At 35.4% G+C, this 15,688-nt stretch overlaps 2 protein-coding genes across 2 annotated transcripts; one reads left to right on the top strand and one right to left on the bottom strand.

Moving 5' to 3' along the window:
* Positions 1–5,315: 5,315 nt before the first annotated feature.
* irg1l (immunoresponsive gene 1, like) lies at positions 5,316–9,312 on the bottom strand. Its single transcript, XM_046848860.1, has 6 exons — positions 9,162–9,312; positions 8,668–8,731; positions 8,310–8,497; positions 7,748–7,840; positions 7,096–7,301; positions 5,316–6,508 (listed from the first exon to the last, which is right to left on the bottom strand). Exons 1-6 carry the CDS (start codon positions 9,177–9,179, stop codon positions 5,581–5,583), a joined length of 1,497 nt encoding a protein of 498 aa, XP_046704816.1. The 5' UTR covers positions 9,180–9,312; the 3' UTR covers positions 5,316–5,580.
* A 240-nt stretch (positions 9,313–9,552) lies between these two features.
* On the top strand, positions 9,553–14,786 carry si:ch211-153b23.3. The gene is made up of 11 exons (XM_046848859.1): positions 9,553–9,570; positions 10,448–10,616; positions 10,982–12,445; positions 12,561–12,653; positions 12,741–12,845; positions 12,944–13,053; positions 13,141–13,332; positions 13,468–13,630; positions 13,713–13,878; positions 14,179–14,273; positions 14,361–14,786. The coding sequence occupies exons 2-11, from the start codon at positions 10,460–10,462 to the stop codon at positions 14,444–14,446; spliced, it is 2,631 nt and encodes an 876-aa protein (XP_046704815.1). The 5' UTR covers positions 9,553–9,570; positions 10,448–10,459; the 3' UTR covers positions 14,447–14,786.
* Positions 14,787–15,688: the final 902 nt, after the last annotated feature.

Here is a 15,688-nt window from a genome sequence, read left to right as displayed (position 1 = left end):
TCCAGTTGTGTTAGCTAATGGAATCAAATCTTATCTTAAATTAACAAAGAACACATTTTAATTAAGAAAAAATAATTAGCTTAATTACTGTAACGTATTTTGGGTGTAAGGGAGGCAGAGGGGATAATTTACTTTATATGATCCTTGATTATTTATGCATACTAAACATTTTATTGAATTAGATAATAAACAATTTAACATATTTTTTGCTTTTTGCAACTACTCCCAATATCTATCATTTTGGAGTTATATTATTTCTTAATATATTTATCTGTTCATTTGGATGTTCTTTATTACCTTTTTATTGCATTAAGGAAGTGATAAGGTGCATTGAGGAAGTGTTGCTTAGAGTGAATTGGTCCTCCGCATAGTCAGGTATTTATATAGAATCATTCATGTGAAAAAAGGTGCTGTGTGTTTCCAAGTTATCAAACCTGGGTTTTATTTTACAGAGAGACTCCATTAGGCTATCATAAGGAACAAGGATCTGAAGTGTTTTTATTAGTACAGGTTGTAGTTCTATAAATAGGTTTCTACAAAGTAAATGTTTCAATGGGTCTTTCCCACAGAACTACTACAGAACTGCATTTATTTTTAGCAAAGGTTCCTTAGCACTTAAGCAAACCATTTTTAGTGAACCTTTGAATATTAAATGGGAAGCAATGACCTCAAGTAACATCTTATTTGTCTTTTAACTTATATCAAAGGTGCTAATAAGATGTTTTTTGAGGACATTCTTTTTATTTCAAATGCATTCAAGTGTTGGGTGGTTATTAGAATTCATAATGAAATTCTCTTTTAGAATTAACGAAAGATGTGTATTGATTGCACCTTTCTGAGCTTTCAACAAATAATTACTATGAACTGTAAAAACATGGTCTAATGTCCCTTGCTCTTAAGTGCAAATTCGTTTTAAGTGCAAATGTTTTTTTTTAATAAGGAATAAAACATTTTCTTCACGTAAATTGTTATTTTTTTGCTTTATTTATAATTTACTTTAGATGAGATGTTGTGTTGCTAAACAATGAGCTCATTATATATATTTTATAACATTATTCATTTTGTCTAAAATGATCAAATAAAACAATATCAAATACACTACAATTGTTTAGAATCTTTTCATGATGTTATATGCATTAACTTAAAAAGCCAAACATGTTCCATCATCACATGCCCCTGTGCACAAAGCAAGTTGAATGAAAACCTTTGTTAAGGTTGGAGTGGAAGAACAGGAGTACCCTGAATTCAACCCCATTGAACACCTTTAGAACGAACTGGATCAGTGAGTTCAGGTACTGATATTTGCAGCTGACCCTGTTAGTGCACTTGTGGCTGAAAAATCTGAAATCTTCACAACCATGCTACAAAAGCCTTTCCAGAAATGTGAAGGTTATTATGAGAGCAAAAGGTGGCTAAATACATAATATAGTATATTATTATATTTCTTTCGGCTTCTCCCGTTTTTGGGGTCGCCACAGCGGATCCTCCGCATGTTTGATTTGGCACATGTTTTTATGCTGGATGCTCTTCCTAACGCAACCCTCCCCAATTTATCCGGGCTTGGGACCGGCACTAAGAGTGGCTCGGGTTGGTTTCCTGACCGGGGATCGAAGCCGCCAGGGAAGCCGCCAGGGAACCTAATATAGTATATTATTATAATATAGTATATATAGTATATTAAAACATAAAAAGCATTGTTTTACTGAGGACATTAAGACAATGTTCTTTTCATGTGAATTGTCACTTTTGTTCCCAAAACTGTTAAACAATTTTTTCAAATATGCCATTTTGACGGAAAACATCATTTGATCTCTGTATTTTTGCTGCAACGGCTGTTGTACATGAGCTTGTCAGGCACAATCTGCGTAGTTTGATAATGAATCAATCTGAAGAAAATAATGCTTTCAATAATAAACCTTCATAATTATATTTATTGTGCTGCCTATCCAGTTCTGTTCCAGTTCTGAGTTAGCTTTCATCCTGAAATTGAAGTCCGTTGGCTTTCATCCACACCTCAGTCCAGTTTCTTATCAACAGTAATAAAAATTCCTTAATCCACACAGTGAGTATCTTGTACTTTGCTGTTTGTAACTATTTGCACGTCACGGTTTTATTGACTTCTTTATATTGTTTTTATAAAATTGGCTTCTTAGATTATTGTGTTGATTCTAGCAGATAAAAAAGTGAAATAATAAAAAATTATTAACTTTTATTACATTTATATAATATTATATGCATTTTTTTTCTATTTGCAACTACTCACAATACCTATCAGCAATAGGCAATAGGATGAATAAGGGTTGGCACAGTTTCTTCTATTGATTGTAAAATCATTTCTTTATTAAGTGTTTTGTTAAGATATGATTTTTCCTTTGCATAGTCATGTTTTAATTATTTTATCAAACCTGGATGTTGTTTAAAAAATACTTCATTGGATTATTATAAGGAACAAGGATCTAATGTATCAGTAAATGTTGGAACAAGGATCTAATGTATCAGTAAATGTTGGAACAAGGATCTAATGTATCAGTAAATGTTGTAGTATGATAAAAAGGCTTCATCATATGAAATGATCTGATATGAGCTTTTACACAGAACTACTCAACCAAGCATTTCCTTTATTCCTTTATTTTAATTCATAATGAAATTTTATTTTTGATTTAAGTAAAGATGTTAATTAATTGCACCATGGCCTGTCAAAAATAATTATAATGAACTGTAAAAAACATGGTCTAGTGTCCCTTGCTCTGATAGATTTGAATGCAAATAAGAAATTAAACAGCAGCTTGTTAGTTAAAGTAATTTTTTCCTAAAATAAATGATCTACCCATATTTTCAGAAAGCATTATATAAAGCAACATTTGTGTTTTATCATATTTTATATTAAGGAAGGTACTATTCATCAGTTTTACTCACATGCCAAAATAAAACAAACAGAATGTTAGTGTCAAAACTCTGTATTTAAAGTGATGCAATTTTTCAGTCTGGATGTGTTCAACAAACAGTTACGTGATGACATAAATGCGCATGGAAAGAAACCAATTCACTCAAGGCAAAAGCATGGGGAAACATTCTGCTCTGAAAGATATATATAGTTTGCTTTTTTGCGTAAGACAGAGATAGTATGGCCCTTTGTGTGAGATATGATCTTTGGGTAGATCATTTGCACCATACTGATGTGACGTATCATACAGAAGCAGGAAAATACAAATACAAGGGTTTTTTTTTGTTACTGATTTCTTCAGATACGTTAGTGATTTATCAGTTAACATAGCTCATTACATGATAAATGAGAAAAGTTTCTGACATGTCAGAAGATATGTAGGTATTTAATAGTTATATAATTAAAGGTAATAGCAGGCCTGAGTGGGTGTTACAATGGAAAATTTGGGTCAGGCGTAAAAAACGGAACTCGAGAAAAACGTGCATTCCCACTGCTCCTTTTAGGCTTTTGGCTTCACTGAATATGATACATACTATATTGTATTTATTAAAAAAAAAACATGGTACCTTTGTTCTATTAAAAAAACATGGAGACATAAAGACCCAAAGAAAAAACTCAAAAGTAACATAACACCAGCTCTTTATGGTGAGACATTACATTTCATTGGACAATGTTATTCTGTATCACTTTTTTTTATTAGTCACCAGGTTATTTTATCATTATTGTTCAACACCTTTGCTTCATACACAAATAAATATCAGAATACAGAAAAAAGTCAGATACAAGTCTTATTTATTTATTTATTTATTTATTTATTTTCATTTGGAAAAGAACTGTATACATAGAACTTTTAAAACTTGCATCTGCACTTTATGGTCACAAAAGTAAAAAACCTGTAGAATCCCGGTTGAAATCAGAGGAGGAAATAATTTCCTTGCATCATTATACTTTTCTCATTATTAGAGGTGTGGTATTATAATAAAGCTTATTTCTTGGTTAACTTGATAGGTATGACTTGCTTTAGATGTGTTCACTATGGAAAAAAACCCAAACACACACCTTTAGCTGATGTTTCTCTAACTGCCTACCATGAGCAAGCTAGCTACAAGTTGGCAAGGAGACACAGTAGCCTTGTATTGTTTGCCACTCTGCATCTCTAGTATATATCTAGTACAATATTTCAAAGTGGCTGTCTGTTGTATAACTTGCAGGGGAGCTCTTTGGTTACTAATCACTTAATTACGACCACATCACGAAACAGTAATTTAAAAATAAAATGTAATACCATGTTTGAATCGTCTAACTACAATATTTTAGTCTAAATAGCAAAATATGTCTAACTATTGCTTATTAATATGTTCACAGTACCTCTGTTTTTTCAAATGTTTAAACAGTAAAAGGTTTGGTGAGTCAAGAATGTTAGTTAATGTGTGTGTGTGTGTGTGTGTGTGTAGTCATGCTTTTACATCTTTTTGGGGACTACATTTCCAAATAAGAAATATTTGAAAGTTTTGACCTTCTGCGGACATTTGGCTGGTCCAAAACAAGAGAAAAATATTTTTTTGCCCATTTTTATAATCGAAAAGAAAAACTCAGAGTTCAGAAATTTAGGATTAGTACAGTGTTAATTTACATTAATAAATATGTCAGTGGAATTATGTCAGTCCTCACAATGAAAGTAAAAGAAATGGTTGTGTGTGTGTTGGGGGAGTGTCACCTCTTTCTATTTCCACAACTATTCCTCAGAAAACATTGAAAAGAACATTAAGCATGGAATCAGGAATGTTTAGATTTTAGTGTTTCCCTTCCAAAATACAACTCCTCTTCCCATGTCATCAGTAATGCCACACGTCTCTGTTGACTTCCTGAACCTGTTGAGCTAAATCATTAAAACAGATTGACCATTAGAGAATAAATGTTCATTCTTCACTCGTATTGGATCACAGCTCTAACCTATTTTATAAAGTCAGGTACTGATGTAGGTGAGGAGTTCAATTGAGTGGGAAATTCAATGCTACCACATTTAAAGCCATAATATACAATTGTGTGTCTTTGTGGTGTGGATCACATATATCTTAAAAGACTAGGTGTACCAATACATTTGTCCATATAGAGTATTTAACATACTTAATCAACATGGTTGTAGTTTAGATTATATTCATATATTTAGATAAATTGTAGCTAAGTTAACTGCAGATTATGTGATGAAAATGTTTGTCTGTTGATGTAATGTTAAATATGTTAAGTTTTCTTTTTATTCCTTTGTACATTACATAGGATTCTTTTTGTGTTTAGCTTGTTTATTTATGTTATAATCATATAATAATCACATGACTCAGTAATTCAAAGCAATGAACAACAAGGGTAGATTTAAGAATTTTATTGTATTCCTGTACCGTCATATTGCAAAAACTTAAATAAAATATCACAATAACAATGCATACAGAGAATAAAGAGAGCAAACAGATACATTGTTTTGGCTAGTATAGTACATTTCAAAGAAAACAATTTAAAGAGAAAACAAACAAGTTCTGCATGTAAACCTTATTTACACAAATTGTCGCACATTTTCCTTATATAAAGTGTCTCTCAGTAGAAAGTATAAAGATTGCTTAAAGAAAACTTAAATAAGATATTTACTGCAACTGATCTAGCAGTGGTTTGCAGTCAGAAAGAAACTCCAACTTCTCCACAGCTTCTATGATCCCATTGACCCTCTCAGGTGGGAGCACTACACTTGCGTTGTTGCAAAACTTTTTGTGCAGGCTCTCTTTACTTAGTGGATTTCTCCAGTGGCCATAAAAAGTGTCACAATGGCCTTGCAACACAATACCATCTACCAAAGTGACCTGCACCTCACCATACATGCAATCAAAGTTAGCTGGATTGTCTTGGGGGTGCTCTACTCGAACACGGGAGAGCAAGGCATGAAGCTCTGGCCTCATGAGTGCTTTAGGATGAAAGGATTGCACCGTTACCTGCCCATCCAGCAGTGTGGTGCAAGCATTAAACTGAAAGGAGTGTCGTGCCTGGTGCTCTGACTCTGGAAAGGGGCGATTTATATATTTAGAGTGTGGCACCCGTAGCAGGATTTCCTGCACTGAGCTTGGGGAGATGATTCCTCCCGAAAGAGCCAACAAGGCTTTGTGGACATGAGCAGCAGCATCAGAAACCCAGTGCATGCCCAAGTGGGCAGGGAACCGTTTGAAAGCAATGTCTTGTGTCTCTAGAAGAAATGTGTGCTCTGCATCATCAGGGGACACCATTGGTTTTGGGGTGTAATCTTCATAAAAAGCACTGAAGCCAGCTACCCCAGGCACTCCGTCCAAAACCAGTGGACTTGCTTCCATCCCACGAGAGGCTAGTAGGGCAGCTTCAAGGCCCAGACGAGATGCATTGCCAATGTGTAGTGGCTTTGACTGAGTGGCAGCATTGGCCATTGGGGCACCTGCTAAAGATGCAGCAATGGCCAAAGCATGGCTGCACTGAGTCTGGTTGAGGGAAAGAAGCCGGGCACATGCAGCAGCACTGCCCAGTGTACCCACGACACTAGGGGGGTGGAACCTTTGAGTAGAAATAAATAGGGATATCAGATTTATGTTGTTATGCTTTTACTAAAAAAAGCCTGCACAGTCATATGAATACATGCAACTGTATAAGAAACTGTATAAGTAATATCATTAAATATCATAAGATTCTCTAAAGCCATTTTGAAAACAAAGTCAGCATTTTATAAAAAGTATTTCAGATGTCCACAAACATAATTGAAATGGAAAAATGTTTCTGTTTAAAGAACATTTAAGGGAAATAACACATTATTAGTCATTTTATTCCACTCTGGGAGTAAAAACATCAGTAATAGGGCAATAAGCACAACATAAACAGAAGTTGTTTGTATGAACACCTGTCTCAATAAGTTCATAGAAACTTTGTGTAAATCCAGCTGGTGCAACCTCTCCCATCTCTTTAATAGCTTGTAGAATACCCATGTTATTTGCCACAGTGGCACTTCTGTTGAGGCTGCCTCAAAATGAAACTGCATTTAATATTATTATTACTCATTTCGAGAGCACTGAGGTATCCTGTTATGATGGCTGCTCACGTTTTTTTAATGCTGTTTTTTAGAGAACTGTGTGTATGACATTTCTCACCTCTTGGGAATGTTGTGAGCCTCATTGGAGAATCTCATAAGGCGACCCTGGACCTCAATTCCAATGTTGAATGCCATCAGGAGGTCGAAACCACTTGGCTTGCTGTTTTGAGGCAACATGTCACAAATGGCAAGGAGAGGAGGAAGCACTGCCCCAGATGGATGAGTTGCAGGGTGCCAGGTATCGTCAAAGTCCATGGAATGAACCTGAGGAAGACCAACTTATCAATGACTGGCACATTGCTTTAATTATATAGTGCCTAGTGACTGTGTGTTTTGTTTTATCCTTGGCAATGCAAGTTGTCTGCTAGACATAGTTCAAATATATGTCAACTCTATTATAAAGATGTAGTTGTTCACCCATGTTTAAAAAAAACAAGAGTGGATTAACACTTGATCACAGGAAAATATGAGTAAGGCTTATAATAGGAAATAGTGAAAATGAAAGTAAATAAAACACTGCGATTCACTCTTCTCACACCCTGTCGATTAACATCATAACTATTTTATTTCTAAGAAAAGGAAACAAAGTTATTGAAAAAGTCCATATTTTTTTAAAAGATTTTAAATCCAATCCATGCCACACACTATGAAAAAGAATTAGTATTTCTATAGAACATAAAGGATAGAAATTAATAAAAAAGTTTTCTTACTGCTACTCCATTGACTAATGCAGCCAGGGTTGGGGAAAGTTTGGTCCCACTGCGCCCATAGACAAAGCTGATGTCATCGGGAGCATACATGTGCTTTGGAAGAAAAGGGAAAAGAAGGATCACTTGACTGATTGCTGCTACATACACTTTACTGGCCCAAAATAGTCTGTGGACAGACTTTGTGTAAGCATTGAATACAGCACTGGTTCTGTACAAATGTGGGTTTGGGGATTGGAATAGCTTGAGAGTCTAGACGAAGCACATACATATTAAAGTCAAATGAAGTGAGAGGTGTGAAGAAGAGTGTAAAGGTCAGGCCACTATTTAAGTTTCAACATTTAATGATTATTATGTATAATATTGCACTCTTCAGAAATGTTCTGTATCTTTTAATTCTTATAAGTGTACCTGATCATTTAATCAAACCTACTTTTGTGATACTGTGTATGTGCATGTATGTTTTGCTATTTCAAACTATAATATATATACAAATAGTGAATATGTTTATTACTTATGTATACTTTTATGCTCAACATGCAGCTGTTTTTTTATTTGCCAATACCTGGCAGTGCTGGAGTGCCAGTTCAAACACTTCAGTGGTGCTACCCAGCAGCCCTACACCAATGCTGTCCAGCACCATACGTTTGCTTCTATGGAGTACGACTGCTGAGAGATGCCTTGGCTGCACACCCTGAATAAATCGGCCAAAGCTACTTGTTACAGTCTCCTCAGGGGCGGGGCGCTCCATGACTGAAAAAAAAAAAGAAGAAGAATGGAATGGATGAGACATTTCTGCCTTCATCGCTGTCCTAGAAACCAAAAGTGTGATAAATATGTTTTATCTGATAACATGTTATCTTAAAACTTAGTCTAACCTAATCAATATAAAATGTATGCATTGAGTAGTAGAGCTGACTTACCATCTAGTGCAGATTTATGGAAACTTCTAATTGCAGACAGGGCTGACACTTGTCTGGTTGCTTTCTAGATATTGCAAAATACATTTGTTAAGATTAACAAAAGTGTTCCATGTTCTGATGTAAAGCTGACTCACCTTAAAATAATTTTCTTATTATACATAATCCCGATAATTCGTTTTTAATAGATTATATTTAATCTAGTTAGATTACCATATATCTGAATAATTGCATTTTACCAGTTATAATAAATGGCCTGTACAGTATTCTTCAAAAGAATGTGTACATTTGTTTGGCAAAAGATGTTGAAGTTCTACTATTATAAACAATTGTGGCTCAGAACATTATGAGTAAAATAAATAAGCCAAGAAATTAGCAATTAGGCCACTAAACAATATTTATTTTGACCAAAAAGACCATTTGAAATATACATACAGTATACACTGCCACTTTGTCACCCATTAACACTTACATGAAAAAATGCAAAGTCAAATTACCTGAATTGTGGAAAGCATATTGTGACTCTGTGTGGTTGAGATGATTTCTGTGGATGACAAATTGAAACCTAGGTCTTCCTCTGTCCTGTGTTGGATTTAACGATGCAGTGTTCATCTGTGATGCTCTTGCTGTTCAGGTGAGTCTTAATGGTCTCTTTATATACAATGATGTCCACAACCAAAGCAAGACTGGAACTTCCAAAATCTTTTTTTAGCAACATGGGTGGGATTTTACAGGATCTGACCAGGAACCATATTTTCTTACCATTTTCCAATGATGTAATCCTTCAGGGTAAGGCAAGAGATTGGTCAAGAGCCTTGAAGCCCCTCCTACTCCCCTTAAAGGATGTTTCTTATAAACAAAAAGAGTCGTTCCACTATCACCGAATAGGGACGATACTTGCACCAGGTAAGTGAAATTGTATCTGCTTTGTTTGTAATGTATCTCATTATACAACAGCGTAGTAGAGCATGTCTTAATAACTGATCATCAATATTGCCTCTTAACTTCTAAGAAAATGTAATAAATCTTACCCATTTAGGTCCTGCATTGATCTCCATCTTGAACTAGTATTGAGCCAAAGCTTTTTCTTCAAACCCTGTTCTTTACAAGACTTGTAACATTGTCAGTCCACAGAGAAGAAAGCAGAGTTTTTTTTGATTTTTTAAACAAGTAGTGTTATACTCTGCCTCTGTGTGGAGCTACAGGGTCAATAGCCATATCATTATCTCTACGCCACCTAAGAGCTGCCACAGGTTTCTCTTGACTGGTAGCACATCAGAGCACCTGTGTAAACTCAAAGCAGAGGCAGGACATGAAATTAAATAGCTCTGCAGAGTGCCTATGACTAACTTTTACATGTATAAGGCGGAGTAGGGACATGAAGAAAAAGACAGAACCAATAGAAAATAAATGTAACCTTTAAATGAGACGTGCATTTTAGAGGAAAGCAAACCTATCTTGTTTAAATGATCTATTAGCTACATTCCACTTCATTACAGTATGTGTATATGTACATAATTTATAAATATATATACATGTACATTATAAAAATATAAATTTTTTACTATTAAACTATTTGATTTTTCCAAAACCTGTATTTTACGTTTTTACTATACATCAATTCACAGAATACATTGTTGTAAATACATTTCTTAAACAAATAACCAGCTGATGAAAATTTTAAATTACCTGAATATTACCTGAATTAAATTAAATGATTGATAGGGATATTCAGTGTCTTACCAAAAGACTTGAAATCTGACCATACTCTTATCATCTAAAGTGAACAGATCAAATGGCGTCAGCAAGTGGCTTTCCTGCCAGCTTCTACAGTGAGCCTGGTGTGCTTGGCTTCTTGGCTAATGGCATAAGTGCATTCTTAGTTCTTCTGCAGAACTTTCATGGTGCCAGAACTGGCATTCCAGCATTTGGGGTAGAAAACATCCTTGCAGGTATTGTTGTTTTCTAGGTTTTATTCATATATCCACTCAAACCCTAATAACCCCCCCCACCCCCAGTTAAAGACCTGCTATTCAGCAGTTTAAAGACTTAACACTGTTATTCTATTTTAGTATAAATAGTTTTGTATAAACTATTTGCTCTAATGTAAATAATTACTACAGTAATTGTCTCCACAATTAATTATTTTAATTGTGAAATTATATTATTTTGTTATGTTATGAGAAATATAAATAGTTATGATATATATACATATTAGGTATCGCATATCTGAACATGCCAATATACAAATTTGATCATAAAACCTGTCTATACACCAAAATAGCTGATGGCCTTTTTTTTGTGCATGTTTGCTTAGGTGTTCATCTGGTTCTAATTGGTGGAGTGTGCCAACTGATTGCTGGTTTGTTGTCCTTCCGTAAATATGATCATCTCAGTGGCACTTCGTTCATTGGCTATGCAGCACTTTGGGGAAGTTACGGTGCAACAAGAATATTCCTAGGAGCAAATCAGCACAATATTAACAGCACTATGCTAAATAGTACATTGGGGAACCTTCACTTAAATGCTTCTTCTGATGATGAAACCCTAATTTCTACATACATTAGGGAGTCAGCAATAGCTGGACTAGTGCCATACATCTTGCTCTCTTTACTGTTGGCATTTTGCTCAGCCACAGTTAACTACATTATGCCATTTGTGTTTGGGTCAATTACCCTCACACTGGTTTTTGAAGCTGTGGGACTAGTGGCTGACTGGGCTCTTGTGGTATCAGGAGTGCTAGAACTTCTCATCCTGCTCTTCGCCATATATGGCTCAGCAGCACTACTCATCAAAGGAGTGGCTCAGCGCTATGTACTCAAGGGTTTTGGTAACCCTCTCTTTAATGTGTTGCTTCTTGGAACAACCAATGCCAGCAACTCCAAGAGTTTAGGTCAGGAAAAAAAGAAGAACACCAAATATGCTGAACCCATGGCCTTAGGGTTCTTCTGTGATACAATATCACCATTCATATTTGCCTTTTATGCCTTTGGGTACTTTCCATCAATCAAAGTATCTGCAATTTGGATATCCATCAACTCTGCTGCTCAGCTCCTCTCTAGTTATTATGCTTATTTGCGACAAGATTGCTATCATGCAACCAAATTTGGCATGCACTGCACTTTCTGGCTTGTGAAGACCTGGGAAGAGTATGTGATATCTGTGTTAACTGGAAGGAGTGAAGCAGCTACAGCAAGACAAGCTATGGTGGGTAACTGGTTTTTCCTAGCTGCAGCTGTAATCCTTTGTGTTGCCAGTCTGAACATGGACATGCTGGAGTTGGTCCACAATAGCTTCTTCTTTTTGCTGACTATCTCAACAATCTCACAGATTCCTCTTAATGGATACTACATCTTTTATGGTGTGGCTTGCTCCATCTTCACAGCTGTTTCACTATATGGCACCTTTGCACGCCTAATTAACACCATTGCTGAGAAATCACTAATTCCAGTTGGACCACAGCCTGTCTCAACTGACAGACTACAGAGTTGCCTTGGTTGTCATAGGAAATTTGAAAAGGAGCAGCACTATGCAAAGGGTACCCAACTACCTGATGCTCTGTTTTACCTCACCAATGGAGTGGCAGCTCTCTCAGCTATTCAAAACAGTCAATCCCAGCAGAGTTTTCTTGACCTGACTGTACCCTGGGTGTTCATTCCAGGGGCTATCATTCAAGGTTATGTAAGCCGACTACAGGTTCAAGGAGGGCAGAGGTTTGGATCCATTATCCCATCCTTCTATTTAGCCATTTGGGCTACCTGGACCTGGTTCAGATTTGCAGGTATTTTAAGATTATATGAAAATATTTCTAGATTAAGTATACTAAATTTCTGAACATTTGATATGATTTACATATGTTTAAATTGTTTTTAATAAAATCAATTGATTCTTTACAGGACATCGTCTGCAATTTTCAACCGAATCAGCTAATGCGGTAACAGCAGGAGCAATAGCATTCTTGGTGATTAATGCTTTCCTTATACTAGTTGGTAAGTATTAGTACTGGTTTTAATATGTACAATGCAGGGCATTACTATTGAGTATTTACATGAGTATGCTACTTTTGTAATTTCCAGCTGCTTATGGCAATCTAGTTTTGTTAGCATTAACCACTATCATGGAGGTCATAGTGGTGTGCCTTCTTCTTTCCACTCTTGACAGACTACCATACCAGCTGGAAGGTACAGTTTTTTCCATAGCTGACAATGCATCTTTAATATTCATGAACTTTTAAATATGACTAAATAACCAATATAATTTTATACATATTATTTTGCAGTTGCTATGCTTTCAATATTTGCCATCATTTGCTTATATGGGACTCTGTCATCACTTGTTAACTGCTTATTCTCCAAGACTCTAATACCAGTTGGGCCTGCACTCATAAAGGTACTTTACACTTTGATCAGTATGGAACAAGAAAGTTATTATGAGTAATCAAATGTTTGACAATTACATCTTGTTCTTTCTTTCTAGAATAATAACAAGAAAAAAAATCTTGCTACAGCTCCATGTCCAACACCATTCTCTCGTGGGACCAGTGGCCTCCTACAGATTGCCAAATTGCTGGAATGCAGTGGAGTATGTGGCATTCCAACAGATACTGTCTATGCTCTGGCTGCTTCTTGCAAGAATCCAAGTGCGATTGAAAAAATCTACAATATCAAAGTAAGTACTGACTGATTCTTAATTTATATATGTGCTGAAATAAATAAATAAATGAATAAATGAATAAATAAATAAATAAATAAATAAATAAATAAATGAGTATTGCACATCATTGCCTGAAACTGCACTCCACAGGATCGTCCTGCAGAGAAGCCTATCTGTATCTGCATCTCTAGTCTGGAACAGCTTGCTGCAACCAAACCACCATTTAGTCCTTTGTTATGGGAGTTTATGAGAAATGTCTATCCAGGAGGCATCAGTTGTATTGTACCAAAAGGAGACTGGCTTCTCAAACTTGGTAAGAGAGAAGCATGCAATATATTATCAAACTTACTTGTTTTTCTTTTGAGTATGCTACAAGTAATTATTGTTTTCTCTAGGTGTGGGGGCTGCATATGAACGTGTGGGTACCAAGGATAGCATAATGATTCGTGTCCCTGACCACACGGTTACTGCCCACCTCTGTGACATTACTGGGCCTTTGGCTATCACATCTGCAAACCCTAGTGGTGAACCTGACAGCACTCATCATGATATGGTTATTAAGTAAGTTCAAAATACACAGCTGTTTGTAACCAAATCTGATATTTTTTTATACTTATTGATTTATTTAATACATAGTGTGAACATGCTAATGTCTTGCTAATTTTCCCTTGCTAATTTTGCAATTATTTGGAAATTTCAGTTCCCTCATATTGTTTAAGACTGTAACGCTAAAGTTACCTTTACTGTTTTTTTGTAAAATGTAAACAATTGTACAATGGTTGCCAATGTTTGCTTTATTGGGCAGTAATTGATGGGACTGATATCAAGGCATGACAGAACCACTTTTTGTTTTTGTGACAGCCGCCTTGGACATAAGATTCAAGGAGTACTGTGTGATGGGCATTCCAATGAGCTAGTGGCGTCAACAGTGGTCAGCTGTCTAAAAATTGATGAAGGTAATCTGAAACTATCATACTCCCAAGATATTCATATGCCCAAGTTTTACTTTTTCAATGTGCTTACTAGTTCTGTTTGGATTGCAGGTAAAATTAATATTCTACGTGAAGGTTGTGTCCCTGCAACAAAGGTGGAGCAGATTTTTGAGAGGGTGAAGAACAGCATGCTATAATAAACAGCAATGTCATTAAACAAAAAAAGTTAATTAAATAAAAACATCTGTTTGTATATGATGTAAAAACCATATGAACTGTTACATTGTGGGTCAGACATGGCCAAGAATCTCTGAAGAATTATATATGTGTGTATATCTTTTAAAGTTTTTATTTTAATTTTTGTTAAAATATTTTGTATTTTTTTTATTTAAAAAAATATGCTGTAACACAATTGTTCTTTGTGGGGTTTTTTCTCATTGTATTTATAAGTGAAGGAAAATTAATAACTGACATAAATTATATGCAGGCATGTATATTAATAGTCAGTCTTGTTTTTGAGTGATTAATGGACATAAAATAAAGCATCATGATTATTTTAGTTGGTATTATTATTATTATTATTATTATTATTATTATTATTATAGTATTGTGTATTATTTCACCAATTTTCTTTTAGCTAAATTTTTTAAAATTAAAATCAAAGACAGTGGCAGGCCATGCATTTGGTACCTGGGCCTTCAGTGGGTACTTACCCGACTTAATACTCCTCTTAATACCACCAATATCATGTTGCAATTATAGAAACCATGAATACTATACAAAAATGCAATATAACAATGCATGGCATTACAGAAAGAGAGAGGCATTTCACAAAGGCATTTCACATCTCACATGAAGGGTGAATACCATTTTACTTAAGCAAGAAACCCAGTTAAGACAACTCCAAACCTCTACACTACAACCGCAACTGTGCACCTACATCATCTGGAGCAGTTGAGAATCAATATTTGTTAAATAACATAACAAAAACTTTAAAATGTAAATAAAATACAACCTACTCACCAGAGATGCATATTCATAATTTGCACTGCTCCTCAGAGGCTGTAAGCCAGTGGTACCGCTCGTATTCACTAGTCTGGAAGTGGTGAACAAACCCTTTCCCGGGCTGAGACAAGCTAGCTAGCTTTGGGGTTGGCCGGTCTCTCCTCACAACGCTTTTCTTGAAAATGTATTTTTAAGTATGTCTAAGACCAAATCAATTTCTCTTCCTCTGTAGGCATAAAAAAGTCTAACTCAAATGTATTAATGTGTGCAGCACGGTACACAAGTTTTTTGCTAGTCGAACTTGTTGTAACCGTTTCCCTCTGACCAACCAATCAGAGGACGGAGAAATGCCAACACTATTCTGGGCCAGCTAGCTGGCCCTGCGAGGCGAATATGAAATCTGACTGGTTAAAGAAACAGACCTGTTGGTAATA

Source organism: Silurus meridionalis, chromosome 5 (assembly GCF_014805685.1).
Source record: "Silurus meridionalis isolate SWU-2019-XX chromosome 5, ASM1480568v1, whole genome shotgun sequence".
Taxonomy (NCBI): Eukaryota; Metazoa; Chordata; class Actinopteri; order Siluriformes; family Siluridae; genus Silurus; species Silurus meridionalis.
This window is presented reverse-complemented; position numbering and strand designations above follow the sequence as displayed.

What these genes read in the sequence shown, in the direction of transcription:
- irg1l (XM_046848860.1), bottom strand. An exon ending in CCATAAATCTGCACTAGATG is followed by an intron (nt 8,498 to 8,667) that starts GTAAGTCAGCTC and finishes TTTTTTTTTCAG; the next exon opens with TCATGGAGCGCCCCGCCCCT. An exon ending in CATTAGTCAATGGAGTAGCA is followed by an intron (nt 7,302 to 7,747) that starts GTAAGAAAACTT and finishes GGTCTTCCTCAG; the next exon opens with GTTCATTCCATGGACTTTGA.
- si:ch211-153b23.3 (XM_046848859.1), top strand. Translation starts at nt 10,460, where the DNA reads ATGGCGTCAGCAAGTGGCTTTCCTGCCAGCTTCTACAGTGAGCCTGGT. An exon ending in TTGGGCCTGCACTCATAAAG is followed by an intron (nt 13,054 to 13,140) that starts GTACTTTACACT and finishes CTTTCTTTCTAG; the next exon opens with AATAATAACAAGAAAAAAAA. An exon ending in AGACTGGCTTCTCAAACTTG is followed by an intron (nt 13,631 to 13,712) that starts GTAAGAGAGAAG and finishes TGTTTTCTCTAG; the next exon opens with GTGTGGGGGCTGCATATGAA.